Source organism: Esox lucius, chromosome 23 (genome assembly GCF_011004845.1).
Source record: "Esox lucius isolate fEsoLuc1 chromosome 23, fEsoLuc1.pri, whole genome shotgun sequence".
NCBI lineage: Eukaryota > Metazoa > Chordata > Actinopteri > Esociformes > Esocidae > Esox > Esox lucius.
The window spans coordinates 2947128-2974228 of record NC_047591.1 but is presented as its reverse complement, the minus strand read 5'-3'; the positions used below and the strand labels follow the sequence as shown (position 1 = coordinate 2974228).

Below are 27101 nucleotides of genomic sequence, written 5' to 3'. Positions count from 1 at the left end.
AGGGTGAAGGTTAATTAATGTTAAAGGGTTAAGGCTAAGTTCATGATTTTTATTATTACTTCAGTTTAGGAGTGTGGTATGTTTGGGTTTTACGGTAAAGTTAAGGTTAGGTTAAAGATTAGGGATAGTAAGTAAAAATAGGATGTTGAAAGGGAATAATTGAATGGATCCATGCAAAAATGGTAAGAACAAAAATGTGTGTTAGTGTGTGCGCACATGTATGCCCCTGTGTGTGTGTGCACGCCTATCCAGGAGGTAGGGACAAGGGTACTTATCAACCCAGCCAGAAGAAAAATAGAACAATCGCAGCTCTTGATTAGAGAGGTGGAGTGAAGTGCCCACTGCTACCTACCAGAAAAGTATTTGACCAACACAGGCACAGTGAGACAACAGAGCTCACTGCTATTCTGTTAAAGCTCATCATCCCGTCTGTTACAAGAGCAAGAGGACATCCTTCTATCTGAAAGTGCCCCAGCCTATTGTAAGTTATAGAGAACTTTTGTTGTGTGCCAAGAACAGAAACCTCAAGAAACTAATTTGGACTAGGACAACTATTCAGTGTTTAGCCTTCCAATCCAAAGTCAACAATGGCAGTCTCTCCATTGGTTGGGTCCTTTGTAGCAGCGGACTATGCAGTCTTTGCTCTGATGCTGTTGGTGTCTGCAGTTATTGGCGTCTACTATGCCACTGTTGGTCGTGGCCAGAGCAGCTCCAAAGAGTTTCTTATGGGGGGCCGGAGAATGACAGCCATACCAGTGGCTCTGTCCTTAACTGCCAGCTTCATGTCAGCTATCACAGTGTTGGCCACCCCAGCTGAAGTGTACCAATATGGGGCAAGCTTTGGCCTGTTCAGCCTCTCTTATGTGTTAGTGGTGGTATTCTGCTCAGAGATCTTTCTACCTGTCTTCTACAGACTGGACATCACAAGCACCTACGAGGTTAGAATGAATCTACTTGTTTGGTGTTATCTGGATTCCGTATTGTTCATTTATAGCCTACATTATATGTATTTAAATAGTACTATTTATATAAGTAATAACAATTATGTTACATGTTTGGTAGAAATTAGACAAAGTAGTTGCAATGCAAATTTACTTAAAAACAGAGTACCTGAACCTATTCTATTATTTTCTTTTATGTTTTTCTTTTTGAAGTACCTGGAGATGCGGTTTAACAAAGCAACTCGTCTGCTTGGGACAGTAATGTTCATTGTTCAGACGGTGAGTAATTATCACATTAATAATATTTAATAATGTAGTAACTATTATTACAACTATTACAACTACATTATATTTTTTTCTCCCTTTTTTCTTTCTTTGTACTACTTGTACTATAATACTTGTATTTTAGTTCAGTGCAATATGATCAGTAGTATGTTGTCTAGTCAATAACTGTCATTGAAAGTGCAATAGCTTATAGGAATCCTAATTAACTAAACAACACTCTAACCCTTTACACAATGACAACATAAACATGAGAACAAACCTTGTGCTAAAAGGGATTATATAAACCACATCTTGTCTATCTGTCTTATAGATACTCTACACAGGAATAGTCATTTATGCTCCTGCCCTGGCGTTAAACCAAGGTGTAGTAGTGTCCAGAAAGACTGAAAATTGTCATTTCTTTCAGCTCTAGGTGCACTTGAAATCCCCTCTCTGCTAAATTATCTCTCTGTCTTCCCTTTTTTTCTTCTCTTCCCAGTGACTGGGATGGATCTTTGGGGTGCTGTCATTTCAACAGGAGTGGTCTGCACCTTTTATTGCACCCTGGTATGGAACCACAGTCCTGGTCAGACAGACAATAATATGGTCAACTTTTTTATGTGACATTTGATTAATCAACATTCATTTCCTGACATTACAGCTAAAGTAATTAGATTAAGATATTAATTATTTGTCACTGTAGTGACCTTTGGCCCATGCTCAGTATGTAACATAGCCGTTAGAACAATGTAGTATACAATATATTACACCTCTACATATACAATGTGATTTATTGCTTTGACCTTTGACCTGTCTGACCGCGGTCAATGTTTAAAAGGGGTTATGGGAAATATTAATATTTTTGACCATGTCAAGGATTTAAAGATTCATTTCCAGAGGCCACAGGTGTTGTTGCAGGGAGGGTGGGATGGGTTTTATGATGTTGCCCAAGATGATTAGCTTGCCCATGGTTAATGAGAGTGTTCTTTATGTGTTTAATAGTTGATCTTGAGTTGTTTTCATAGGGAAAGTAGGGGACTGATCAAGAGTGATGGGCTTCTCAGGGTAGGGAAGGGGCTGGTCACGGGTGATGGGACACTCAGGGTAGGGAAGGGGCTGGTCACGGGTGATGGGACACTCAGGGTAGGGAAGGGGCTGGTCACGGGTGATGGGACACTCAGGGTAGGGAAGGGGCTGGTCACGGGTGATGGGACACTCAGGGTAGGGAAGGGGCTGGTCACACCCCCACACTTCCCTGAGAGTCCCATCACCCTTGACCAGCCCTCTCCCTTTTTGAGAAAAGATCTCAAAATCAACTATTAAACATATACATAAAACACTTTTATCAAGTGTGGGTAAGCTAAATATCCTGGGCAACATCATAAAACCCACCCCACCCTCCCTGCAAGACACCTGTGGCCTCTGGTAATTAACCTTTAAACCCTTGACATGGTCAAAAATATAAATATTTCCCATAACCCCTTTTAACCCTGGACCGTAGTCACACAGCTCAAAGGTCAAAGCAATAAATTGCATTGAATATGTAGAAGTGTAATATGCCTTAAACTACATTCTTCTGCCGTTATGACAGGGCGGACTGAAGGCTGTGGTGTGGACAGATGTGTTCCAGGTAGGAATCATGGTGGCAGGCTTCCTATCGGTCATCATCAGAGCCGTGGTCCTGCAGGGAGGAGTTGCCAACATCCTCCAACATGCAGAACATGGAGGAAGACTCAACTTCTGGGAGTGTGTAGATTTCCTTCACTGGCAGACATTCAAAAATCTGATGATAACATTCTTTACTGTGAGGCAGTGACAAAGCCTCAAATTTATTTTTGCCTGACCTTCTTCTCACTTGCGTGTGTTATTATAAACATATTTTACTATAATTTCTCTATAAATTCTACTACCCTCACACATTAAATTGGCAAAAAAGATTTGTGGGAGAGGTCGAGGCTTCGCCAGTTAGAATATGAATCAGTTTGTTGTGTCTAGTTATGAGAGAGATTAAAAGAAAATAGAAATAAGATGTGTGGATTAGTAAGAATAGGGCAGATTAAGGGAAACAGGGAGCACTTGGTTTGAATCACAGATTCCCAATCTAGGGGCAGGGCCTTACCTGATTTGAGAGATGCCCCTTTATATTTCCTCTTTTTTGTAGATAAGTAGATACCCATTTTCTTATAATTTTCAAAGAGTGTGTCATGACTAATTACAATGATTATTTCCATGTTATTAATATAATAAACCCTGTTAAAAAAAACTCACTTATAAAAACATTAATGATATATGTCCCTAATTTGTTTTATATCCCAAAATTATAGTTTGTATTCAAACCAACTCTCCCTTCATAGTGTACTCTCTAAACTCAATTTTAAAAAGATAATAAAGAGATTTAAATGGCGCAATGATTAACTACACTTTTCAGTGCTTATTTTCTCACAAGAACAGAAACAAATTGTTACTGTTAGTTAAACGTTGCCAGTTACCTATTCTGTGGAACCCCCCAAGTTCTATGAAGGAATCATAAATACAATGAAGGTTCCTTTCACAAAATCGCTCTGCTCCGCAGACTTGGGTTTGAGAGAAGTTTACTTAAACCACTGCATTTCTTGGGGGCCTATAGAGTGTACATTTTTAGAAGTGTATTGACATCTTCGCCTTGCGTAGAATATTAACATACAAGAAAAGCAGTATTGGGATCATTTCTATCTTTGTCTGTTTCTGTCCTTCTTTGTAGCTTTGATGCTAACCCACTGAGGAGACACACGTTCTGGACAATCACGTTTGGTGGGGCATTTGTATGGACCAGTATTTATGGTATCAACCAAGCACAGGTGCAGAGATACATCTCCTGCAAGTCAATCACTCACGCCAAAATGTGAGTCATCTACCCTAAAATGATGGAGCATAGGATGGATATCTTTCTCTTGTTCAGTCCCAGTGTTGGAACTCTGTCTCTCCTGCTCTCTCACTCTCTTTCTTTCCCTGTCTTTCTCTCTCATCGCCAAGGTCTCTGTACATAAACCTTATAGGGCTGTGGGTCATCATGCTGTGCTCTGTGTCTGCGGGGCTGTGCTTATATTCTGTCTACAAGAACTGCGACCCCTGGACAGCTGGCATGGTATCTGCACCTGATCAGGTAGAAATAACACAATTAAGATTGTATATAGTCACAAAATTATTTCTCTCCCCAATGTTCACTTCAACTAAAGGGTATTATTAAAAAAAATATATGAACATTACATTGACAGCCACTAAGTGTATTATTGTTTTGTTAAGAAAAACAGATAAATTTTTCTTCCACAAAGCCAGAATGTTTGAGGGATTTTCTTTCAGAATACCCCAAACACACTGTCTGACAACTACGCTTCCCTTATTCCTGTGATTAGCTGATGCCTTATATGGTGATGGATACCCTGAGAGACTATCCTGGTCTTCCTGGACTGTTTGTGGCTGCAGCCTACAGTGGGACACTAAGGTTAATATTCCCATCTAGTAGAACTTACCAAAAGTATTGGGACCCTTGCACTTTATTAAAATACTCAAGTTGTCTCAAAAAATATGTTAAAATGTACCAAATACTTTGTTCTTCTTTTTGTTTTTACAGTTACTAATAAAAAAAAAAACTTTGATATAATTTCTGAAACCTTATATATAATTTTAAATCAGAAAACAAATAGATGTGCCACTGACATCTTTTTTGGATACTACACTCAATATTTTCAATGGGATTTAGATCTGGACCCTCCAGAAGTCTGGTGTTCATACTGTAATATCACAATGACTTAACATTCAGTAACAGATGTCAAAAATATCCAGAGTTCCTTTGTTACAGTTGTTTGCTTGCTGATGGAGGACAATAAAGCCCTTTAAAGTACATTAAAGAGTTACAATGACTCAACGTAATCACATGTAATGTTTATAATGCTACCTCATTTTCTATTTATAGGTAAATAATGTAATTATATGTACTCCCTTATATCCGCAGTACAGTATCATCCAGTATCAATGCTCTGGCTGCTGTGACAATAGAGGACCTAATCAAGCCCCACATACGGATGTCAGAAACACATCTTTCCTGGACATCTAAAGGTCTCAGTAAGTGTCTAATTTGGTACATGTGTACATTTCTTGACATTTGGAAAAGAGCTACTGTATAGTCAAATGTTTAAAGAGCTACTGTGTAGTCAAATGATCGTACAGTTCTTGCAGATCTTTAGAAACCATGATTACAACTATGAAACCTATGCTCCACATTAGGCTTTCTCTATGGGGCTGTGTGTATTGGAATGGCTGGCATAGCCTCGCTGATGGGAGGTCTTTTACAGGTACACAATACAACAACAAAAACACGTTATGTACTTCTAAAATAAAATGAGTTCAGTCTTGAGGTACATAATCTTATTCCCAAACACTTGCACCCAAATCTTCAGTGTCTAATAGTCCACTGAATATGTTATGAGGTATGTAACTGTAAAATGTGTATCTCTTCGTCTCACCGTAGGCAGCTATCACTATCTTTGGGATCATCGGAGGACCTTTACTGGGTCTTTTCTCACTGGGGATCCTGTGTCCATACGCCAATGCCACAGTGAGTACAGTCTCTAACACCTCCTATATGCATTTTTGGCATGACAAACCATCACAAAAGAGCTGGGTGAAACAGGAACACAACAGTACTGAGATTAAAATGATGGCAGCAAATTTCCTAAGGGTTTGAGCATTAAACCAGTGACCTAAATGTTGCTGGTTCAAATCCCTGAACCGTTGAGGTTGGGAAAATATATTGATACGCCCATGACCATGGGACTTAAGCGTAACTGCACTTGTAAAGTTACAAATAAATGTAAAAGTCGCCAATAAATGTTGAAGTTCACTGTTTGTTCTGTGTTGCAGGGCGGCTTGACTGGTCTGCTTTTTGGGCTGGCTATGTCCCTCTGGGTGGGAATAGGGGCCCAGTTTTACCCACCTCTGCCAGAGCAGAGCAGGCCTCTGGGTTTGACCACCCATGGCTGTAACTTCACCACCACAGCCAACCTGTTCAACTGGACGGCAACTTCAACACAAGCAAGCCTCTACACAACATTAGTACAGCTGAATGCAGTGGACAGGTGATTTATGAGTCTTTTATTCATCTGCATCCTACTGACCAAAGCCCATGTGTTTACAGTGTTTGTCTCCTCTACAGACCTTTCCTGGCTGATAACTGGTATTCCATGTCCTATCTTTACTTCAGTCCTATCGGGACACTCACAGCACTCATTGTCGGGCTTGTGGTCAGCCTACTCTCTGGTACTGGTACTTTGTTCACCTCATTTACAATTTACATTTCGAGCAATATTTTGTCACTCAATTCTATTGATTTCCAGGTGGTATGAAGCTGAAATTGGAACCAAGGCTTACTTTAATGAAATCAGACACAACGTTCTATTGCTTTTACAAGCTCTTTGAAGAGAGGGTAAGTAATGAATGTCTTTATGTTAATAAGCTCCATTCAATTTGTTTTAGTTTAACCATTAAAGGCAACCGTTTTTAAACTTGATCTGGGGGCTCTCAGATCTTTCACAATTTTGTTGTAGCGCTGAACACACTGTAATTCATTCCTAGGTCATGAGACAAGCAGGAAAGCTGGACATTAAGAAAGCACAGACAAAATTTGGGAACAATAATCCTGGCTTCTGCAACATCCATGAGTTGAATTTCACAAAGAGCAGTCTTCCTGCCTAATATACCGATGAAATAAATGACTCAACAGTTGTTCTTTCTCCTCTTCCCTCCTAACAATTGTATCATATCTCATCTATAGTGTCATATTTCTATGCATGCAGCCTACAACACTTGAAAAAGACATGTCAGTTTGTAATGTTAATAAAGAAATGCATTGGACTTTCATTTTAAATATTTCTAATTTATTGTTAAGCATTACTAACAGAATTGTACTGATTTGAACTTTTGGCATTCGTGGAAGTGATTTCAGTTATGAAAAAGGTAATAGTAAATAACAGAAGATACATTTTGTTTGATAATTTTTATGCTGTTAATAAAATAGTTACTAATGGACATCTGTCCTTACATTTGCCACTGACACATACTAATGATTCACTGGCTAAATATTTTGCCTGTTGTTTTCCCCTGCCCAGCAAGACTGACATCTTGTTTCCCTGGTCAGGCATCTGACAGTTTTTAATCATCAGTCAAGTCTTCCTCTGTGTCAGTCAATTAGTGCTCCCCTTCGTAGTATCGCTTCTTTATGGCTCTGTACTTTCTCAGAAAGTACAGGGCCTCCAGTTCCTTAATTACAAACTCTCCTCTGTCAACAAGTTTTCTGATCTCACTGGGGTCTGTGACATCTTTGTTCTTCATAAAGGCACTCTTCAGACGTTCCCTGAAGTAGTCAGCTCCTTTAGGGTAGTCCCGTCCGAGAAACAGTAGCTGTCCATGGAAGGACACAAAAACTATCAACTAAAAGTGCTTTGGAGTTGGACACCAGATACATGGTCATTTTTCACAGATTTTGGAAGTGTTACTGCTAGATGTGAATAATAACAATCAAAGGTGGTGCATGGATTGCCATTAGCGTCCAACTTACATTCCTGTACAGCTGTAAAACCTCCCTCCTCAGAGTGTTGGTCATGTCTCTCAGAGACTGTAGCAACCTTTGCTACTAGGAAGGAAGAACATCAGTAACTAACACAGCTATCCCAACAGGTGATTCATACTGCTGCACGTGATAAAACGGCTCAGAAATACATTGTCAGGTATATGATTAGTCACACATCACCCAATCTTACCTAAATGTCATGCATACATGTTTTAATTTTTTTACCTGATTGGTGACAAACCGGTTAGTAAAATGGACTGCCACCAAAGCAGAGACGTTGCAGGGCCAACAATGCGTTACAGTTAGCCAAATAGCTCAGCAAATTGACTAAACCGCCGCTATTAAACATTTATTGTGATTAATCGATCAATGCACCTGATAAAATTAAGATTCCATTAAACCAAGAGTTCCCTTAATAATAAATTCTCGACGTACAGCGTATTCTGGAAGCTAGTTTCCAACTTTACCCTTTCACCAAAGACGTCTGTAAACAACACCGTAAATCGTTTAGTTACGTCGGAAATACACATTGAGACGTACCCTCTCTGTCGTTCACTGCGCGTGCTGTTGGGTTTCCATGGTAGCCAAGGACGCAACTAGAGTCGACATCCAACATTGACTGATCGTCCACGTAAAACAACATGGTGAGCAGTTTTCCAACAGAAGAGAAACATAAAGTAGCTAGCTAGTTATGTAGCTAACAAATCTGTTACAAAACCAAGTGCATTCCAAGTATTTTGACACGGACACAAGTTTTGTTCTTTTGGCTCTGTGATCCAGCACATTAGATTTTAAATGAAACAGTGACTAGCTAAGCTTAAACTGGCCTAACTAGCTTAAACTGTTAACTTTAATTTGCCAGACAGAGCATATAGGCACCCCGTTTTATTGGACAAAAGGTAATTGTACAAATTAACATAATCTCAAGTACTTGGTTTGCAAATCGATTGATGAGTGCCTGAGGTCTGCGACCCATATAGTCATCAGGCTGGGTGTCTAAAAGCACCTCGTAATAACTGCTGATGCAAAAAAAGCTTTATAAATGTGATTGATAGACATCACCAGAAGTTCGATGTCTTTCTTGTTGAGCAAGTGAAACGTATGCTCAGTTGGATTCAGGTAAGGTTATTGACTTTCAATAACAATAACAACCTCCACCATGTTTCCCAGACGAGGTGGTATGCTGTTGATCATAAGCAGTTATTTTTTACACCTTTTCCTATTTTCTCCACTCTAGTACATGTTCATGTGTCTCATATGGCCATAAAATGTTGTTCAAGAAATCTACAGGGTTTTTGAAGTGCTTTTTTAGCCAACTGTAACCTGGCAGTTTTGTTCTTGAGGCTGACAAGTGATTTGCATCTTGTGGTAAACAAGATATGGCATATGATTTTCTTCATAGTACTCTATGACTCATAGTATGTTTACATGGAGTGTTCTTGATCTTCTCAACATTTAGAATATTTTATATTTTCTTAAGTTAAAGTATTCTCTGTGAACCTTTACTTAAGTCATGTGCTACAGTGATCCTTCGTTATCTACCAGGTTGTTTGCTGTTGATAAGCTCACCAGCGCATTATGCCTTCTTTAAAAGTTGCTTTTAAATCACCTAGGGATTAAATCTAGTCCTGCACAAAAAAAGGCTAAATCTAGTCTTGTTCTAAAAAAATCAACTCAACAGATGTTTTTCATTGAGCGTTATTTATTAAAAACGTTTAGCCTCATGATGGCCTAAAGTGGGGGAACTACGTGTTGTAATTCCTACATGTATCATGGATGTAAATACCCTCAAATTAAGGCTTACAGTCAGTCTGTTAACCTCTTTGTCAATGTTTCATTTTTTCAAATCCAATTTGCTTGAGTACAAAGCCAAAACAACAAAACTTGTCACAGTCCACATACTTACAAACTGCATTGAAAATTCTCTGATAACATTGACATGTTAACTAGCCAAGGGGGAATAAAACATTTCTTGCCTATTTGGGTCATCACTATCTGGGCAAGTGGAAAGATCACAAACCCAACTATTCTATCTGCAATGTATCTTTTTAAAGTAATTTTAAACCTTAACTTAAGCACACTGCTAACCTTATGCCTAACCCTAACCTTACATTAAGAATTAACATTTGTATAAATCTTGAAGATAGTCTTGGTTTTGAGCATTGTTGAGTAGTAACCTGCAAGTAAGAATTTTGTTGTGCCTTGTGTATTCAATTATCATGACCATTACAATTGAAACTGTCACTGCCACTTTCTAGTCATAAAATATCCCATATTGTATTTACGATTTAGCAGCCCAATATCTAGCCTATTAGTCTGTTGATCTCCCTATGTTCAGCAAGGATAACAATTCCCTTTTGTGGTAGATCTTCTTCATGTCTCTGTACTCCCTGAGATAATACAGAGTCCCAAGTTCCTTAATTACACACTCTCCTTGGTCAACAAGCTTTCTGATCTCAGTGGGATCTTTGACATCTTTGTTCTTCATAAAGGCACTTTTCAGACATTCCCTGAAGTAGTCTGTTCCTTTGGGGTATTCCCGTCCCAGATGTAGTAGCTGTCAATGAAAGGAAACCGAAATCATAATCCCCGTATTTTTAGTGGTGATTGCATTGAACAGACAGCAGATAATTGCATGAGTGGTAACAAAAGTCAGGTAAAAGTGCAGGCAAATGACAAGCATTCATTGACAGCAGTCAGTTTTGAACTTACATTCCTGTACAACGTTAAAACCTCACTCCTCAAAGAGTTGGCCATGTCCGTTCTTAAGGCCTTACTACTGGGATGAAAGAAAACCACAGATGATATATAATAATGATTTATTTAATGGCGGATGTAAAACAACAACAGTTCAAGTAGAAATGGGTGCAATGAAACTGCAATGATCTACACTAGCGATATTATCATATAACCCGTACATGCAATTTATACAAAACTAGCTAGCTAATAGCTAGCTAATTACTTGCAAAGCTAATTATAATCCAGCTAGTGTTAGTTGGCAAGATCATTTGGTAAAAATCTTTGGTTTTAAAACATTTTGTGATTAATCAACATTATATAATTATAATTAAGATGTATTTACATAGTAGGGTCTCTTAACGACACATCCTTGAAATGCAGCGTTAGTAAATGGCTACTTTGCCCTTGGTTCAGTCAGACGAGTTCATAATAAGTTCACACACCGTAAATCGTTGTACATGTCGCAAACCCTAACATTAACACGTGGGCGGGTTCGCGTTTCCATGGTAATTGAGATGCGAAAAGAGGTGAGAAGGTTGGTGCCTAATTTGCAACAAATGTTCCTTTACATCTAACATTATTGAGTTTAAAAAAGGAATATGTTATACGTGTAGGTCGCTGACGCTACGTCCTATCAGTGTAGCTAAAGTCAGTAATTTGCTTCTTATTCAATTTGCTTGTTTTCCGACTAGCAGCTTAGTTTTTTCTCTACACCGAATTTACTGTTGCAATCTAGAAATGACTTCATAGATTTTCTAACTTTCTGCTATTCTGTTCTCTCTTCCTGTTAGCCACCAAAAGATGCAAAGGTAACGTTGTGTTGCTGGGCTTATAAATAAAAATTTAAAAGCAAAGATTAACATTTTGTTTTCTATTCTGGCTCTACTGGAAATAATGGAGTTACGTTGCTATGAATCACAAATTACTAGTATCCTGTAGTCTGAATATTTGTCTATAGTCACATGGGATTACATGAATGTTTATCAAGTTGAATTTTGTATTTGGTTCAAGTCTGCCAAAAAGAGCAAGCTCAGTAAGGCTGAAAAGGACAGACTTCAGAAAGAAAATGATGAGAGAAAACAAATGGAAGAAGGTACGGCATGAGGACTTTTCATTACAATGACCTCCCTTTCATGTGTATTTACTATATTTTACTGGTCATTTAATAAGGCCCTTATTATTACCATGTAATTACATTTGAATGTTTAACCTCCTGACACTGGGTGTCTACATATAAGGACACTGTTTTAGGGTTCCTGCACCACGTACTTCATTCTGCTTAACTTAAACCTATTGTCCTTATTAGAGGACAGTTGTCTGCACCGTGCTTAGATAGTATACTTATCAGGTCCACCAATCCCAAATAGCTAAGAAAAATAAAAAATGCATACATAATCAAAGCTCAGGTCTTAGGAGGTTAAATGACACCCCCCTTTGTGCCATAAAGAAGTGGCTCGTATCCTTGCCAAAAAAGAGGAAAAGGAGAGGTTGGAGAGAGAGAGAAAAGATCAGGAGGAGCAGCAGAGACTGGAGCTGAAGGTAAACTACCCCAACACTGACGTTTATCATTCAAGTCTTTTGTAATGACATGTTCTATGTTTGTGTAGAAGGGTCTTATAGTTTTAGTAGGGTAATCCAAATGTCATGTCTTGTCGGTTTAATGTGAACGGATAATAAGTGAGTTGATTGCTGACTTGTACTGTGACAGGATCAAGAGCGCCGAGAGGATGAGCTGAATGAACTCCGCCACCTACTGGAGGAGAACCAGACTGCAGTCATAAAGTGGGAAACTGATTCCAGAGAGAAGACCAAGGTGTTGGATTGTTCTAGTAATACTGTCCCTAGTGTTATTTTTTCTATCAGAGACCAGTTAAGGTAGACCTAATATCAATAAGATTTACCCAGTTTTACAGTTAAAAGTCTTTTTTTTCCTCCACAGTGGGACAGGTACATGCGTTGTGATGGGAGCCCAGATCCTTCAGTCCAGAAGGAGATTAACACCTTCATCACACTGTGGAAGGAGAACACAGAAGTCCAGTTCAAACCAGTCCTAAACGAGTGTGCCCTCGCCCTACAGGTAGTTCCACGAATAAACACAAGCGCCACATTTAGTAGACATAAAGCCGGATAAACTACACTTCTTAAATTAAAACCCACCAAAAATCTGCTTAAGCCTACCAAACATGACACGATCTATATATTTTTAAATGTATAGGAGTTCAAAAAAATGAATGGCGATGAACATGGCTGCAGTGTATTTTCCTTTCAGCTGCTAGAAGAGCTCGAGGGTCATCTAAGGGACACGCCTGAACCAGCGGAGGCCCTGAGGTACCAGGAGACCTTGCTCACCATCCAGGCTCTAATTCACGCCAAACACAACCTCATTACCGAGGAGATACTCAAGGTATGGGCTTAAAATAAGTCTGTTTGTTTTCCGATTATGCAATGCAAGATTTTGCCTTTTTGCTAATGTCTGTGTGTTTCTCTTTGGCCACAGTGGTCTAATGCCCACTCAGACATTGAGACGGGGAACATGCAGATAGTGGTCCAGGATGAGAACATCACGCTGTGCTTGTGGGCCAACCTCAACAAGAACCCAAGGCATGTCAGATGTCTGATACCAAGAGCTCATTTACAGTGATAACCTGTATTACAACAATACATTTATATATAAAATACAATTTGATAACAAGTTAAGAATAGCAAACACAATTCTCTGTAAAATGGTCATTCAACAATTGTTTAAACTGTGTTATCGGCACAGTGGTTTTTAACTGAAGGTTTTCCTGTAGAAGGTTGCTGGGGAGGGCATAGTAGTTAAACACGGTTTTACCCATCTCGAAATTAGCATGAATACTACTGGTATTTGCCAGTCCTCTGAGCGTGTTTCATAGGTGCTATTTCTCAAATTAATATTCAAGGAAAGATTATTAGGAATTTTCTGCATGATGGCCTTATAAACTAACTTAAGATCTCTAAGAAATTCTTGTGCAAGAAATGGAAACAGTAAAGGACCCAAAATTGAAACCTGGGGAACTTCATAAACTGCAATACAGAGAAAAACATTTTGACTGTTTTGATGAACTATTGTATGAACTGATCAGTGTTTTTTATGTTTTCCAGAATTTTACTGGGTTACCATTACCATTTATTAAAATTGTTAAACATTAGTCAGATTTGGCTTTTCTCATTCATTTTGTACAGTTGTCTAGCAGCTATCCAGTCAGAACTTGAAGCTGTTTTTCTAGCCATAGCCCATGCCACATTTGTATTATAGATAGCATCAGATGCCAATCATCAGAAGTAAACCAGATATATCTGAGTTTCAAGGCAAACAGCAAGCTTTTCTTCTCTCTCAGGTTTAAAGGGTTTCAGTTCGAGGAAGCAGGGCTGGGCTTTGTGCTGCCAAAGCTGCTGGCTGTGAGTGACATCGCTGTGAGGATCCTCCACACACGCTATGACCACTTGTCTCAACAAGCCAACCTCAGGGGAGGGAACCCCAGCAAGTACCTGGGACAGGGTGCCAGAGAGGAGCCCACCTTAGAGGGAGGGACCCCCTTAGGAGAGACGGATGAAGAAAGCGAGGGAAGAGAGGACACGCAGAAGGAAGGTGCAGAGGAAGTGGTGCACTCTGTCAAAGGCTCCGAAGGCAGGAAGGTAACCTGGACATGACTGTTACAGGATTAACAAAACGGCCTTAACTGCAAGGGTTGTTCACAATTGGCTTAGCACCATCCCTGGATGGGGGAGAGTAGCAGATCGGGAATATGCAAGCTGAATAAAATCGACAGCCAAACTGTGATTCCTTTGACACTTTCGTTCAGCTGGCCTCCAATCCTGGTTTAAGCAAGCAGTGTGAATGGCGCATGTCTCAAAGGATGCATGTTTTAGATGAACTTTTGCTGAGCCCTTTGAGAAGTTGCCACATGACTACATAAACGATACAAGATAATTGGGAGGAAACCAATAATGAACCAATAAATAGAATATTGAAAATGTGACAAACGCTAAGGCACTGGTGTACACGTGTTTCAGAGCGCAGTGAGCATGATGTCTATGAGAGAGGAGAGGAGTGCCAAGCAGCAGGAGGATCTGAAAGATAAACTGGAGAGAGGGAGTCAGATAGAGACTATGGGAGAATACTCCAGTAAGTACCAAAACTCTCAGAGTCAGTATGAAAATATATGTACTTGATACAGATGCTCTGGATAAGAGCATTTGGTAAATGGCTTAAATGTAATTGTAAAGAACAGTTCCATAGTATTTGGGTCCAATGATAACCTACTGTATTTTACAAGCTCAACTTAAATGTAGGGCGGACAATTAAACATATTTAATTCATTCATTTTCTAGATGCAAAGATGTGAATACTGAATCACTGTTCTGAATATACAGGTGCTGGTCATATAATTAGAATATCATCAAAAAGTTTATTTCTTTCAGTAATTCCATTAAAAAAGTGAAACTTGTATGATGTATACATTCATTCCACACAGACTGATATATTTCAAGTGTTTATTTATTTTAGTTGTGATGTTTATAACTGACAACTAATGAAAACCCCAAATTCAGTATCTCGGAAATTTGAATATTGTGAAAAGGTTCAATATTGAAGACACCTGGTGCCACACTCTAATCAGCTAATTAACTCAAAACACCTGCAAAGGCTGTAGTTCTGTAGGCAACACAATCATGGGGAAGATTGCTGACTTGACAGCTATCCAAAAGATGACCATTGACACCTTGCACAAGGAGGGCAAAACACCTTGGCAAAACACAAAAGGTCATTGCTAAAGAGGCTGGCTGTTCACAGAGCTCTGTGTCCAAACACATTAATGGAGAAGCGAAGGGAAGGAAAGGATGTGATAGAAAAAAGTGTACAAGCAATAGGGATAACTGCACCCTGGAGAGGATTGTGAAACAAAACCCATTCAAAAATGTGGGGGAGATTCACAAAGAGTGGACTGCAGCTGGAGTCAGTGCTTCAAGAACCACCACGCACAGACTTATGCAAGACATGGGTTTCAGCTGTCGCATTCCTTGTGTCAAGCCACTCTTGAACAAGACACAGCGTCAGAAGCGTCTCGCCTGGGCTAAAGACAAAAAGGACTGGACTGCTGCTGAGTGGTCCAAAGTTATGTTCTCTGATGAAAGTAAAATTTGCATTTCCTTTGGAAATCAAAGTCCCAGAGTCTGGAGGAAGAGAGGAGAGGCACATAATCCACATTGCTTGAATTCCAGTGTAAAGTTTCCACAGTCAGTGATGGTTTGGGGTGCCATGTCATCTGCTGGTGTTGGTCCACTGTGTTTTCTGAGGTCCAAGGTCAACGCAGCCGTCTACCAGGAGGTTTTAGAGCACTTCATGCTTCCTGCTGCTGACCAACTTTATGGAGGTGCAGATTTCATTTTCCAACAGGACTTGGCACCTGCACACAGTGCCAAAGCTACCAGTACCTGGTTTAAGGACCATGGTATCCCTGTTCTTAATTGGCCAGCAAACTCGCCTGACCTTAACCCTATAGAAAATGTATGGGGTATTGTGAAGAGGAAGATGCAATATGCCAGACCCATCAATGCAGAAGAGCTGAAGGCCACTATCAGAGCAACCTGGGCTTTCTTAACACCTGAGCAGTGCCACAGACTGATCGACTCCATGCCACCCCGCATTGCTGCAGTACTTCAGGCAAAAGGAGCCCCAACTAAGTATTGAGTGCTGTACATGCTCATACTTTTCATGTTCATACTTTTCAGTTGGCCAATATTTCAAAAAATCTTTTTTTTGTATTGGTCTTAAGTAATATCTAATTTTCAGAGATACTGAATTTGGGATTTTCATTAGTTGTCAGTTATAAACATCACAGTTAAAAGAAATAAACATTTGAAACTCATCAGTCTGTGAGTAATGAATTAATTAAATATACAAGTTTCACTTTTTGAATGGAATTACTAACATAAATCACCTTTTTGATGATATTCTAATTATATGACCAGCACCTGTATACATCACCTTGTGAATAAATATTTAGGGTCAGGAGGTAATAAGAATCAGAGATAACCAGCACCTTTTGTTACACATCCACCTGTATCCAGGGGGTGGAGACTCCACTCCCGCCCCGCTGGACCCAGTGATTGAGAGCTGTGAGGATCACGTTGTTGACTTGCAGCAGTACACGCCCCTGGGAGGAGTCTTCTACTTTGATGTGTTCCATCTGCCGCCGCAGTCCCAGCAGCTCAACGGCTGGGAGATGAGAAAGGTAAATGCTAAGCAACAACTACAGCTAACAGCAGTGTTTCTTCCTAGGACCACAGGAGGCTCAAGGAAATAAATGCCAAATTTATATTTTGGAGACACAGTTTAAAAAACGCAGTTATTTATTACACACAAATAACAAATAGTGCATCGGACTTAAACAAAATTGTCTTTGGGACCCCCGACCCCAGCTAAACACAGGGCTGGAGACGTTCCCCTACCCTCCTGAGCAGTCCCAGATGCAGGGCTCTGCCTCCATGAGGCTGGAGGACAGCAGGGGGCAGGCCTGTCCCCCTGTAGCGGTCACCATCACCCTGTCTGACTCTGTTCTGTTCCTGGAGGACCCCCTGGTGGCCCGCTGGGACACTGCAGGTGAGAGGGAGACATCAGGGAGAGAACTGCACTGGATGGCTGCACTGACTGGGTCAGATAGCGACACGTACATAATAAGGCGTGTTATAAGGCCAATACACCATGTCTTGAAGCTGTTCTTCGGCACACCGGCTCAATATACATCAAAGCCCCGACGTGCCTTATTAGTATTAAAAACTAACGCAATCAGAGCTCAAAGAATGTTTGTGATCTCATACTTGTATAAACCGGGTGGTTTGAATGCTGATTGGCTGATAACCATGGTATAGGAGACTGTATAACCCGGGTATGACATCAGATTACATACTTTTTTTGTTCTAATTATGTTGTTTACCGGAGCAGTAAGGCATCTTGGGGGTTTGTGATGTATTTCCAGTATACCACAGCTAAGAGCTGTGTCTGCATTGTGTTGTATGTAAGAACAGGTCTTAGTCGTGGTACTTTGGCCATATACCACCCCCTCTGTGCCTTATTGCTTACACTGTGTACATAACCTACAGTATAATACAAATATCGAATTACGTATCCCTTGGTACATTTTAAACCTAATCTATCCAGATCACAGAATTCAGATTTAATAGAATGCACAGAAATATAATGAATAGAATGTGAATAGAAGGCAATTATTTGTTCATTATATTTCCATGCATTTAGAACAATCCAATAGGCAAAATCCAGACAAATAGCCTTTGAAGAACTGGCCCAGGCGATTAATGTAGTACCTACCTTATTGAGGGCGAACTACATAAGTACCAAAACTTTAGGAAGACATTTGGTGAGAATTGATTCCTTATACTAGATTTTGTGAAAGTCATGATTTATACCCCCCTCCCCCAAAACAAATGCTCACTCAATTACTAGGTCAGCAATGGAGGACCGACTACATCAGTGAAACGACCTACAACAAGGAAGAGCGAAAGATATCCTTCAAGATGGACTCTTTCTACACCTTCACGTTGCTACAAGACTTGTACGCCAACATGCCGTTCCAGAGCTGGGAGTTGAGACCCCTGGACCAAGACTCCGTCCTCCTTACTATCATCACAGCCATGATTGAAGTCAGCATTACAGTCAAGGTAAGAACACAAACATATACCGATTGTGTGCTACCACACACTTCAGACACTGCTTCTCACTGGTTTCAAGTGGCTGTTTTTACATGTGCATGGCTAGGTTTTTCATGAACGTGTCCTTGGATTTGTTTTGCCAACATTTGTAAAGTTTGCATAGAATTATGTGACAATAGGCCATCAAAGTGCGTTTCCATTAAACAGGCTTGTGCCCATTGACTAGCTCGATGTAATGACTTCACATAAAAAATATAAATCATGGAATGACGATGGAAATACAGGGCCGTTTCTAAACATTTCATTGGTCTTTAGAACATTTCTCCAACATTTACATCTACGTTTCCATTACAAATATCAAAACGATTTGCTGTGACATTTTTTATGGGAACCTTTCTTTTAAATCCCTATGGTTGAAATCTCTCCAACTCTTATGGTGTTAAAGAAAGGAGGGTTTTTGGTTCATACCCCAATGCACATTTAACACCATGACAGCCAGAATCCTTATTCCCTTATCCCCCCCTCCCCCCTCTAATAGGGTAGTCAGTGTATGCTTCTGTCAGACCAGGAGAGTGGCCTAAAACATATCTTGGGCAAGTGGATGAGTCCCCATACTCTGCAGAGAGCCATGGTCAATGCTGGGGTCAACATCTTCGTGAACCAATACTCTGACAAGTATGTCAGTGTTAACCCCAAGGTAAGTGACCTCAAGCTTGCTGACGATTAGATTAGATTAAACTTTGTCATAGGACAAGTACAGTGCAACAAAATGCAGTTAGGATCTAAACAGAAGTGCAAATAGAGGGCAGAAAATGTACAAGTATTATGTATATGTATATTACAAGTGAAATGTATAGATGAAGGCAACTGCAGTACAAATGGCAATACTAATTGTGCAATAAGGGCAAATAGAGGAGGACAGAAAATTCCGAAGTATTAAGTATAGTGTATGTTTCAAGTGGGATAAATAGTTGTGCGGGTACAAATAGCAATTCTAAATGTGCAATCGAGGCAAATTGAAGAAGTAAGGTAGCATGTGAAACCAGGATGCAGAGATGAGGGGGTGGTCATTTTTAGCCATCTTGATGCCTCTTTTCAGGTTGGCCCCTGGATTAACTGTAGGCCTCCACATCGCAGCGTCACGTACTTTAGCAGTTGTCGGACCTCTCTGTTCATCCACGGCTTCTGGTTGCGGAAGGTCTCTATTAGTTTATGGGTGGTGACATTGTTGATGCAGATGTTTATGTTTATGTAATCCAGAACAGAAGAAGCATGTGTCAAGGGTGGCTTGAGTGGCAAACAAACGCCAGTCCGTGTGTTGAAACTGGTGCTGGAGAAATTAGTTTGACCCTTTTGGCCACACTTTGACTCTTCTCACTGATGGTTTCACATGTTTAATGAGGGGTAAATACTTGGGAAGCAGGAACAGTGAAAGATGATCAGACTGTGGGATTGGGGAATGGCTTTGTAAGCCTCTGGAATTTTTGTGTACACATGGACTAGTGTATTGTCTCCTCTGGTGGGGCAAGAGACATTTTGGTGGAATTTGGGAAAAACTGTTTTCAGATATGAATGGTTGACAATGCTAGTCATCACTAGTCCAATGCAATCACAAAAACAATGGCAGCCTGCAGTTCTTTCATTGCTGGTTTAGCGTTAGCATCCAGCGGTATGTACACCAATCAGCCATAACATTATGACCACCTGCCTAATATTGTGTAGGTCCCCCTTTTGCCACCAAAACAGCGCTGACCAGTCGAGTCATGGACTCCACTAGACACCTCTGAAGGTTTGTTGTGGTATCTGGCACCAAGACATTAGCAGCAGATCCTTTAAGTCCTGTAAATGCGAAGTGGGGCCTACATGGATCGTACTTGTTTGTCCAGCAAATCCCACAGATGCTTGATTGGATTGAGATCTGGGGAATTTGGAGGCCAAGTAAATACCTTGAACTTGTGTTCCTCAAACCATTCCTGAACCATTTTTGCTTTGAGGCCAGTGCCATCAGGGAATACCGTTGCCATGAAAGGATGCACATGGTCTGCAACAAAGTTCAGGTAGGTTTTACTTGTCAAAGTAACATCCACATGAATGTCAGGAGCCAAGGTTTCCCAGCAGAACATTGCCCAAAGCATCACATTGCCTCCACTGGCTTGCCTTCTTCCCATAGTGCATCCTGGTGCCATGTGTTCTCCAGGTATGCAACGCACACGCACCTGGCCATCCACGTGATGTAAAAGAAAAAACATGATTCATCAGACCAGGCCACCTTCTTCCATTGCTCCGTGGTCCAGTTCCGATGCTTACATGCCCATTGTAGGCACTTTCAGGCAGTGGACAGGGGTCAGCATGGGCAACCTGACTTGTCTGCGGCTACGCAGCCCCATAAGCAACAAACTGCGATGCACTGTGTGTTCTGACACCTTTCTATCAGTACCAGCATAACCTTTTCATCAGAAATTTGAGCTACAGAGCTACATCCAAGGCCCTTTGCATCCAAGAAAATATTTCATCCTATAAATTTCCCCCTTAAATTATTTGAAATCTTCCTGTTGTCTTTTGCGGAAATCAATATTTTGTGCAATATTTTGAGTGTTTATTAAAACATAATTGCTTGTTGTCAGTGCCGTCAGCCTACATTGCTTATGTTTTAAACAAAACATTTAACATTCTTAAAGAGACTTTCAGACTGTAATTCTAGCAGCTTCTCACTCAGTGTGTGAAATGCTGCTGGCTTCTAGAAATAATCTGGTCAATGTGTGGAAGGATATTTGACACTTTAACCCACACCCTCAAGGGTTTAGTTCAGGTCTGTCTATTCATTTAACTAATCCATTATTTAATCCAAGAGCACAACCAATGGCACAACCAGGGTTCACTGGCCAAACGTTTCTCCTGTAGGACCATCTGCTGGAGCAAGCTGTGTATGATCAGATGGCTCTGCTCTCCTGTGCATTTGCCTTCTCATGGAGCAAGTGGAACATGCACTGTGGCAAGGAGCATATTGCTCTGCAGGTAGAGATTGCGCCTAGATATTCTGCACATGCTCACATTCTTCCACATGAACACTTCTAGAATCAGGAAGTGCCTAGGTTAAACAACTTCCCCAGAAAGTAACAGCTGAAAGTATCAGAATCAGGAACAAGACCAGAACTGCTTGAGAACTTAGACCATGCATCTCTACCCCCACCCATTTTTTACAAGTCACGTCTCAGAAGAATAAATGCATGAGGTATATCATGCTTACCACTTGTAAAATAGTCAAATAAAACATACACCAGGAGTGTTAAACTCGTTTCACAGAGGGCCTAGTGCCTACTGCTTTTTGGTGCTTGGTTAAGACTTAAACAGCCTGGTGTGGTAGTGACTAACTAATTAGTAAAGTTAACCGATTAATCAAGCAAAAAAACATGCAAACTGCACCTTTATAAAATCAGTCTGAGACTGTTCTACACATGCATTTTCACTCCCTCTGCTTTGCGACACTTGGAAGGGCTAGGTAAAGGCCAGGTTTTGCATAGATTAGATTCACCAACCCCTACAACAGACATTGCCTAACACCCACAGGATATAAAATACAAAGCAGGTTCAACGCCAGCACACTTTGATAAACCTCCAGAAACATGCATGTTCCATTGTTTGTTTGCTAGCAGCTGTCCCAGTTCCAAGAGTAATCATGTGTACAGCAAGTATAACTTTCTCCTCCGCGCTTTCAGGTGTGTGAGCACCTTGACCCCATCCCAGTCCCAGAAGACTTGTGGTGTGTGTACTTGCTGGGGTCCAAGAGAAACCAGAGACTGAGGATCAAGGAACACAGCGAGTCTTTCTCTATAGAGCTGGAGCCCGGCAGCGAGTTTCACTCCACCTTCCTGCACATGCTCAGGGATGGCATGTCTTCGGCTGGAGAGCAACGGGCTCATAGCTCTCATCACCTGTTCGTCAACACTGTACGCACTCTGTTACATGCCACCCGGCCCCTCACATACTCCTAACCATTAGAAAATCCAAAGCTATGTGGGAACACAGCCCCTAAACACAGATGGAAGATCAGTTTAACACATTCACCATCCAAATCGTAACCATTAAGAATTAGGTACATCTGATCCTGTGTCAGTGGGTAGCTTTAGCTGACTGAGCGGCACACGGTTGGCATCACAGACTGCTCATTGTGAAGATTGACCTCCGAACCTCAAACACAGACCTTCTCGTGACAGACTTCTTTCCGTTGAATAAAGTTACTTTATTGTGCAAAGTTTCACTCCACCTCTTTGGAACATACAAAAGTGTATGAATGTAACGGTGAACAACACAGCAATAACTTGAGAAAGTAGAAGAAACGTGTGTGTGTGTGTGTGTGTGTGTGTGTGTGTGAGTGAGTGAGTTGGCAGTCAACTCTGGTTAATACAAAACAAAGTCCTGTTGTATAACAAATATTCACATTTCCCCACGCAATATAATGCTGTGAAACAGTAAAATCATAAAAAACATGTCAAGGTTACCAATGTTCAGTAAATGTAATTTCCAACTGAAAATATATATGCTAAATAATCCTTAAACGGTCACATCTTTATTATAAGGCGACTGCAAGCGCCATTTTAAGATTAAAAAAAAGTTATGTTCATGTCCATGGGTAAACAGGCCAATAAAAACTCTAAAAATGGGCAACAAATAGATAGCATGCGCAGAAGTCCATTACAAGATTGGTCCGGCCGAAGCTGGTGTACTCCTTTTCCTTAACTGGCCAGCCTTGGTGCCCATGTATGCAACCTCCAACAGCAATCTGGTGACGGCAGTGGGGTTTCTCTGGGCTCTCCTCAGCTGTGGTGTTCAGATAGTGTTGCTGCACTGGCCAGTACCAGCGGACTCAACCTCGGCTGTATTCAAGTGCTCGCTCACTAACTAGCTAGTGTAAACACGTGGTGGTTGCATGAGAAGACGACCTTCCAGTGGTTGACCGTACGTCCATAACCGCCACGCCCCCCCCCCCCCCCCCATCTAAACTGGTGGCTGTCCGTTGTGCCTCAGGCCCGTGTATGGCCACAAGAATTGCTGAATGGTCACCCAGGAGTCACCTGTCCCCACGGGCGCTGCGTCCACCACTGGCTGCAGCAACAAGCTGGCTAGGAGGGCGAGGAGGCCGGCTAGAACTACCACCAGGGCCAGCCACAGCCACAGGCCTCGGGACACGCTGGACACGGCCACGGGTCGGGGAGGGTAGCCCAAACACTGGGCCGCCGCGGTTTGCTCCACCAGGCTTTGACAGGGACCAGGACTGGAAAGAGAGAAGAGGAGGGAGGAAGAAGTTTACATGAATGCTAACTGCCAAGTAAGGATTCATATGGCTGAGACAGAGAGTGGGTGCTTTAGCAATGGAGCTGCATTGCTCAAACAGACTGGCACCAAGGCTAGTTGGCATCAGAGTGAACTGCTTTGCATGACCACTGCACCGAAGCATTCTCTGCTGCCTAACAGCCTGGCATAGAAAAACAGCATTCATATGGACAAGACAAAATCAATTTCAAGGTCTTTCAAGTAAATGTTTTGCACCATTTTCTTATTTTCAAGTAATAATAATGCATTTTATTTAAAGCGCCTCTCACAGACTCAAGGACACTGTAACAAGGGAGTGGAGAAGTGATACAAGAGAAAATCAGAGGATAAGGCATCAAGAAGAATGGAGTCAGACAATCACTGTAGATCGTTTCATATGAATTCATATCAACAGCATCAAGAATGATCTCTGTCAGTCTACTTAACAAGAATCAAGAAACCAGCCCCAGTATCACAGGTATTTAACTCTCTTTTAGAAATGAAAACATAAAACAATCCATTCATTATTTTAATGAGGACAGTCCAATTCAGTAGAAAACTACATTAGGAAAAACAATAGTCCACCATGTATGTCGCAAAAGCTACAGAAACTGAAAAGAATGTCATCACAGCCATGACCAAATTGGCAACCGGTTGATGGAATTCTGAAGCACTGGTCTGCGTGCGCTCACGCTGGAGCTACAGTGATCCAAATCAAATCTATTTCTCTTGTCGCCCCGATAATTTTGTGGTGTGTGTTTTGGTCCCAGTTGTAGTGCAGTGCCCCCTTTGCCTGACCGTGGAGCTTTTCCACCAGCTTGTTGCACCTCTGATTTGTTAATAAGTTCAAATATATTTGTGCAATAATGACACCGTTTACGGTGTGGGGGAAACGGTGCTCAGGTACGAGATATATTTTCATTTCAATTACTTTAAGTACTTTCTCCAAAAAGGGGTGATTTTCTATTTTTTCCAGTAATGAAATTACTGAGTTCCAAATTCAAGTACTTTAAGTGCTTCTAAGACCCTATAAAAAAAATCATAACATGTTGAGAGACAAGGCAATGCACGACGCCCACACAGCTCTGAGGGAGAAATGGGTTCAGGCAGAAACACTGAAAGAAGACCAGAGTCTTCCTCCACACCATAATTTCCTGGTCCAAAGACTGTTCATGGCTCAGAGACAAAAGTGCCCTATCCACTAAGTTGTTCTTCTTAATACATGTGGTCCTACCAGTCTGCTCCCTGGACCTAAGTAGTAAAGACTGAAAGATACATTTCTTATTTAACCAACTGCTTTCCTCTCCTTAACAAGTAGTGTTCTCCACTAAGAGCAGTTGGCTAAAGCAGAAAACATGCTGGTGACATCAAGGCTACACAATGTGCTGTTAAACTTCTACACATCCGAGCACAGCCTACATTGCTCGCCACAAATCCAACATTGCAATGAATCATACATATTTCATTAAGCCTTTTTACATCAGCAGTTGTCACAATGTGTACAGGTACCCAGCCGACAGATACCCGGCCTGAAACCCCAAAGAGCAAGCAACAACAAGAGCAGAGCAGCTTCAATGATTATATGTTAGGAAGGACAGCAAGATAGTGTGAAAAAAGGCATAGCCTAAACCGCAGGAGCTGAAGAGAAGCTAGTTAACCAGACGGTCCAAGCAAGCAGGAACAGAAAGCAATGCTGCCCATCTGCGATGGTTGCAGTAGCTGAACACTGTCACTAGGTTCACTACTAACATCTTGTTGGGCATGATAAAGCCGGTGATTAGGTTGCCCAGCTCAGTGAGACTGGACTTCCTCCTCATAGGCTCCTCCTTCCTCTCTTCCTCTGAATGGGATTCAGTGTTGTGGGCAGGCCTGGGGGGATGGGACAGGCATGCACGGTTCACACACACAAATGTAGAACAATACTCCGATGAATGGCCGCCCAACCCTGTTCCTGGAGAGATACCATCCTGCAGGTCCAACCACAGTTGTGACTATTCCGGGTCATATTCAGTTGCATAGAAATTCCTTAAATAGAGCACATTCCTATGTTTACATGTCAGAGAGGTTCTTTTTCTACGTAGGTGATTTGTGAATGTTCCAAAACATGGAAACAAAACAGCTTAGATTTAGTTTTCATACAAATAATTATTAGAATCCGGTGGAATGGTTTAGGGTTGAAGAGGGAATCAACAGGACGGTAGCTCTCCAGTAAGAGTTGAGTATCCTTTCTGTGACGCACACCGAACACACCACCCACACACTACAAGTGTGCCACATCACTTATATACACACACACACACACGATTCTCTTGTGGACACGATATTTAACTTCAGACACAAACCAAGTGGATAAATTAGAAATATATGCAGAATGTGACTCATGTTTCACACATACAGCTTTGTCACATCTGCCATCAGCCCTTACCCCATCATCATGAGTGAGGGGTCGTCAGTCTCAACCCAAGCCCCAGAGCTGACGAAACGTTTCAGAGGAGGACGCATCGTGTTCTTTCCTGTCACACTCCTGTAACCATGCCACATTTATACACGCACAAGCCTCATGTCACCTTCTGGAGTAGGATCCAATCAATAAATTACACAAGTCCTAAATCATATAACACCTAAAGCTCAATATAGCCTACAAATACACAAACCCCAAGTCTTGTTTTTACAAGCACCACAAATGAAAGGCTTTTCCTCACAAATCAGAGGGTTTGGTTGAGCAAAACAGGGTTAAAGACTTACAAACTGTTACTTGCCTATCTTCTTGACAAACTTGGCATCTTTAGACACACACACATTTGCAGTAATCTTACCAGGGAGATCGGCGAGTGAGTCTCTCTACATCTGTCTCCATGCTGTCCTGGACTTTATTAGAAATGTCGAAGTGGGTGGGTCCACTCCCAGCGCATCGGGGTATAGCAGCTATGCTAACCCGCCGAGATGGTGGCTAAGGAAAAGAGGAATGGATAAACCGTTATTTTGTCAAAATATAAAAAATAAAAACCTGGAAAGACTGCCATTGTAGGAATGAAAGAAGCTAATTGCATTAACGACTGAATGATCTCACAGTATCTCATGTTTATGCTACACTGACCTTATAGTATGATCCTCCAGACGGAGTCTTGACTCTGAAATCATCTGAGAATTAAAAATTAAATAGAAAATATTACAAAAAGCTAGACTAAACTCAGTGAGTGAGATTTTGTGTACGAGTGTGCATCTCACCTGAATGGGCCCCTCCAGACAGGGATCCAAAAGACCTCTCGTTCTGCATCACAGTCTCTCTCAGCTCGGTCAGCTCAGCATGTTCCTTGGTGTACATTCTCCTAAGGTTCTCAACGTGCTGGATCATGATCTCCACCGCCTTGCCTATACGAGACTCCTGGAGAGAGAGAAATGTCACTGATTTTAGTTTTTCAGCACATTGGGGTTTTTTTTTTCACCTTGAGCCATAAAACATCCTGGGGACCCAAAGGGGTGCATGTTTTTGTTTTTGCCCTAGCACTCACACACTAGATTGAAATTATCAACCTATCATCAAGTCTCTAACT

General features: G+C 41.2%; 5 protein-coding genes across 20 annotated transcripts in view; 2 read left to right on the top strand and 3 right to left on the bottom strand.

Moving 5' to 3' along the window:
- The first annotated feature begins 322 nt into the window (after positions 1–322).
- LOC105020130 (sodium-coupled monocarboxylate transporter 1) lies at positions 323–6935 on the top strand. The gene is made up of 15 exons (XM_010886864.3): positions 323–938; positions 1155–1220; positions 1537–1588; positions 1705–1772; positions 2797–2951; positions 3946–4086; positions 4218–4347; positions 4598–4686; positions 5197–5306; positions 5469–5536; positions 5713–5799; positions 6105–6319; positions 6397–6500; positions 6578–6666; positions 6816–6935. The coding sequence occupies exons 1-15, from the start codon at positions 588–590 to the stop codon at positions 6933–6935; spliced, it is 1845 nt and encodes a 614-aa protein (XP_010885166.1). The 5' UTR covers positions 323–587.
- Positions 6728–8464, bottom strand: lyrm5a (LYR motif containing 5a). 6 transcript variants are annotated; one of them, XM_010886848.4, is made up of 3 exons: positions 8350–8464; positions 7798–7872; positions 6728–7640 (listed from the first exon to the last, which is right to left on the bottom strand). In XM_010886848.4, the coding sequence occupies exons 2-3, from the start codon at positions 7840–7842 to the stop codon at positions 7428–7430; spliced, it is 258 nt and encodes an 85-aa protein (XP_010885150.1). In that variant the 5' UTR covers positions 7843–7872; positions 8350–8464; the 3' UTR covers positions 6728–7427. The 6 variants fall into 6 exon arrangements, with proteins under 6 accessions (XP_010885150.1, XP_010885152.1, XP_010885149.1 ...); XM_010886850.4 differs by having other exon boundaries at positions 6729–7640; positions 7798–7869; positions 8350–8438; XM_010886847.4 differs by lacking the exon at positions 8350–8464 and adding an exon at positions 8245–8342 and having other exon boundaries at positions 6729–7640.
- casc1 (cancer susceptibility 1) lies at positions 8362–22433 on the top strand. Of its 4 annotated transcripts, none has more exons than XM_020042855.3 (16): positions 8362–8453; positions 11340–11357; positions 11560–11641; positions 11996–12087; positions 12257–12361; positions 12488–12625; positions 12818–12952; positions 13046–13149; positions 13908–14205; positions 14584–14695; positions 16639–16802; positions 16990–17170; positions 18032–18246; positions 18776–18934; positions 21139–21252; positions 21954–22433. In XM_020042855.3, exons 1-16 carry the CDS (start codon positions 8451–8453, stop codon positions 22227–22229), a joined length of 2196 nt encoding a protein of 731 aa, XP_019898414.2. In that variant the 5' UTR covers positions 8362–8450; the 3' UTR covers positions 22230–22433. The 4 variants fall into 4 exon arrangements, with proteins under 4 accessions (XP_019898414.2, XP_034146116.1, XP_010885156.2 ...); XM_034290225.1 differs by lacking the exon at positions 8362–8453 and adding an exon at positions 11000–11083; XM_010886854.4 differs by lacking the exon at positions 8362–8453 and adding an exon at positions 11046–11075.
- LOC105020125 (electron transfer flavoprotein regulatory factor 1) lies at positions 10090–10997 on the bottom strand. 2 transcript variants are annotated; one of them, XM_010886851.3, is made up of 3 exons: positions 10892–10997; positions 10522–10588; positions 10090–10366 (listed from the first exon to the last, which is right to left on the bottom strand). In XM_010886851.3, the coding sequence occupies exons 2-3, from the start codon at positions 10564–10566 to the stop codon at positions 10121–10123; spliced, it is 291 nt and encodes a 96-aa protein (XP_010885153.1). In that variant the 5' UTR covers positions 10567–10588; positions 10892–10997; the 3' UTR covers positions 10090–10120. The 2 variants fall into 2 exon arrangements, with proteins under 2 accessions (XP_010885153.1, XP_010885154.1); XM_010886852.4 differs by having other exon boundaries at positions 10522–10585; positions 10892–10994.
- Positions 22434–22456: 23 nt separating the features above from the next.
- Positions 22457–27101, bottom strand: part of lrmp (lymphoid-restricted membrane protein) — a 31236-nt gene continuing 26591 nt past the window's right edge. For 6 of the 7 annotated variants that reach the window (XM_010886857.5, XM_010886858.5, XM_010886856.5 and 3 more), the window contains 6 exons: positions 26776–26932; positions 26645–26688; positions 26364–26497; positions 25973–26071; positions 25297–25416; positions 22457–23509 (listed from right to left, as the gene is read on the bottom strand). In XM_010886857.5, the coding sequence (XP_010885159.1) occupies positions 23233–23509; positions 25297–25416; positions 25973–26071; positions 26364–26497; positions 26645–26688; positions 26776–26932 (831 nt within the window). In that variant the 3' untranslated portion in view covers positions 22457–23232. The remainder of the gene's footprint in view (positions 23510–25296; positions 25417–25972; positions 26072–26363; positions 26498–26644; positions 26689–26775; positions 26933–27101) is intronic. The other variant, XM_010886861.5, reaches the window with a different exon arrangement.

What these genes read in the sequence shown, in the direction of transcription:
- LOC105020125 (XM_010886851.3), bottom strand. Translation starts at nt 10,566, where the DNA reads ATGGCCAACTCTTTGAGGAGTGAGGTTTTAACGTTGTACAGGAAT. An exon ending in TTTTAACGTTGTACAGGAAT is followed by an intron (nt 10,367 to 10,521) that starts GTAAGTTCAAAA and finishes TTTCATTGACAG; the next exon opens with CTACTACATCTGGGACGGGA.
- LOC105020130 (XM_010886864.3), top strand. Translation starts at nt 588, where the DNA reads ATGGCAGTCTCTCCATTGGTTGGGTCCTTTGTAGCAGCGGACTATGCA. An exon ending in TCAATCACTCACGCCAAAAT is followed by an intron (nt 4,087 to 4,217) that starts GTGAGTCATCTA and finishes CTCATCGCCAAG; the next exon opens with GTCTCTGTACATAAACCTTA. An exon ending in CAGCTGAATGCAGTGGACAG is followed by an intron (nt 6,320 to 6,396) that starts GTGATTTATGAG and finishes TCTCCTCTACAG; the next exon opens with ACCTTTCCTGGCTGATAACT.
- lyrm5a (XM_010886848.4), bottom strand. Translation starts at nt 7,842, where the DNA reads ATGACCAACACTCTGAGGAGGGAGGTTTTACAGCTGTACAGGAAT. An exon ending in TTTTACAGCTGTACAGGAAT is followed by an intron (nt 7,641 to 7,797) that starts GTAAGTTGGACG and finishes TTCCATGGACAG; the next exon opens with CTACTGTTTCTCGGACGGGA.
- casc1 (XM_010886854.4), top strand. Translation starts at nt 11,052, where the DNA reads ATGGTAATTGAGATGCGAAAAGAG. An exon ending in GAGAAAACAAATGGAAGAAG is followed by an intron (nt 11,642 to 11,995) that starts GTACGGCATGAG and finishes TGTGCCATAAAG; the next exon opens with AAGTGGCTCGTATCCTTGCC. An exon ending in AAGTCAGCATTACAGTCAAG is followed by an intron (nt 18,247 to 18,775) that starts GTAAGAACACAA and finishes CCCCTCTAATAG; the next exon opens with GGTAGTCAGTGTATGCTTCT.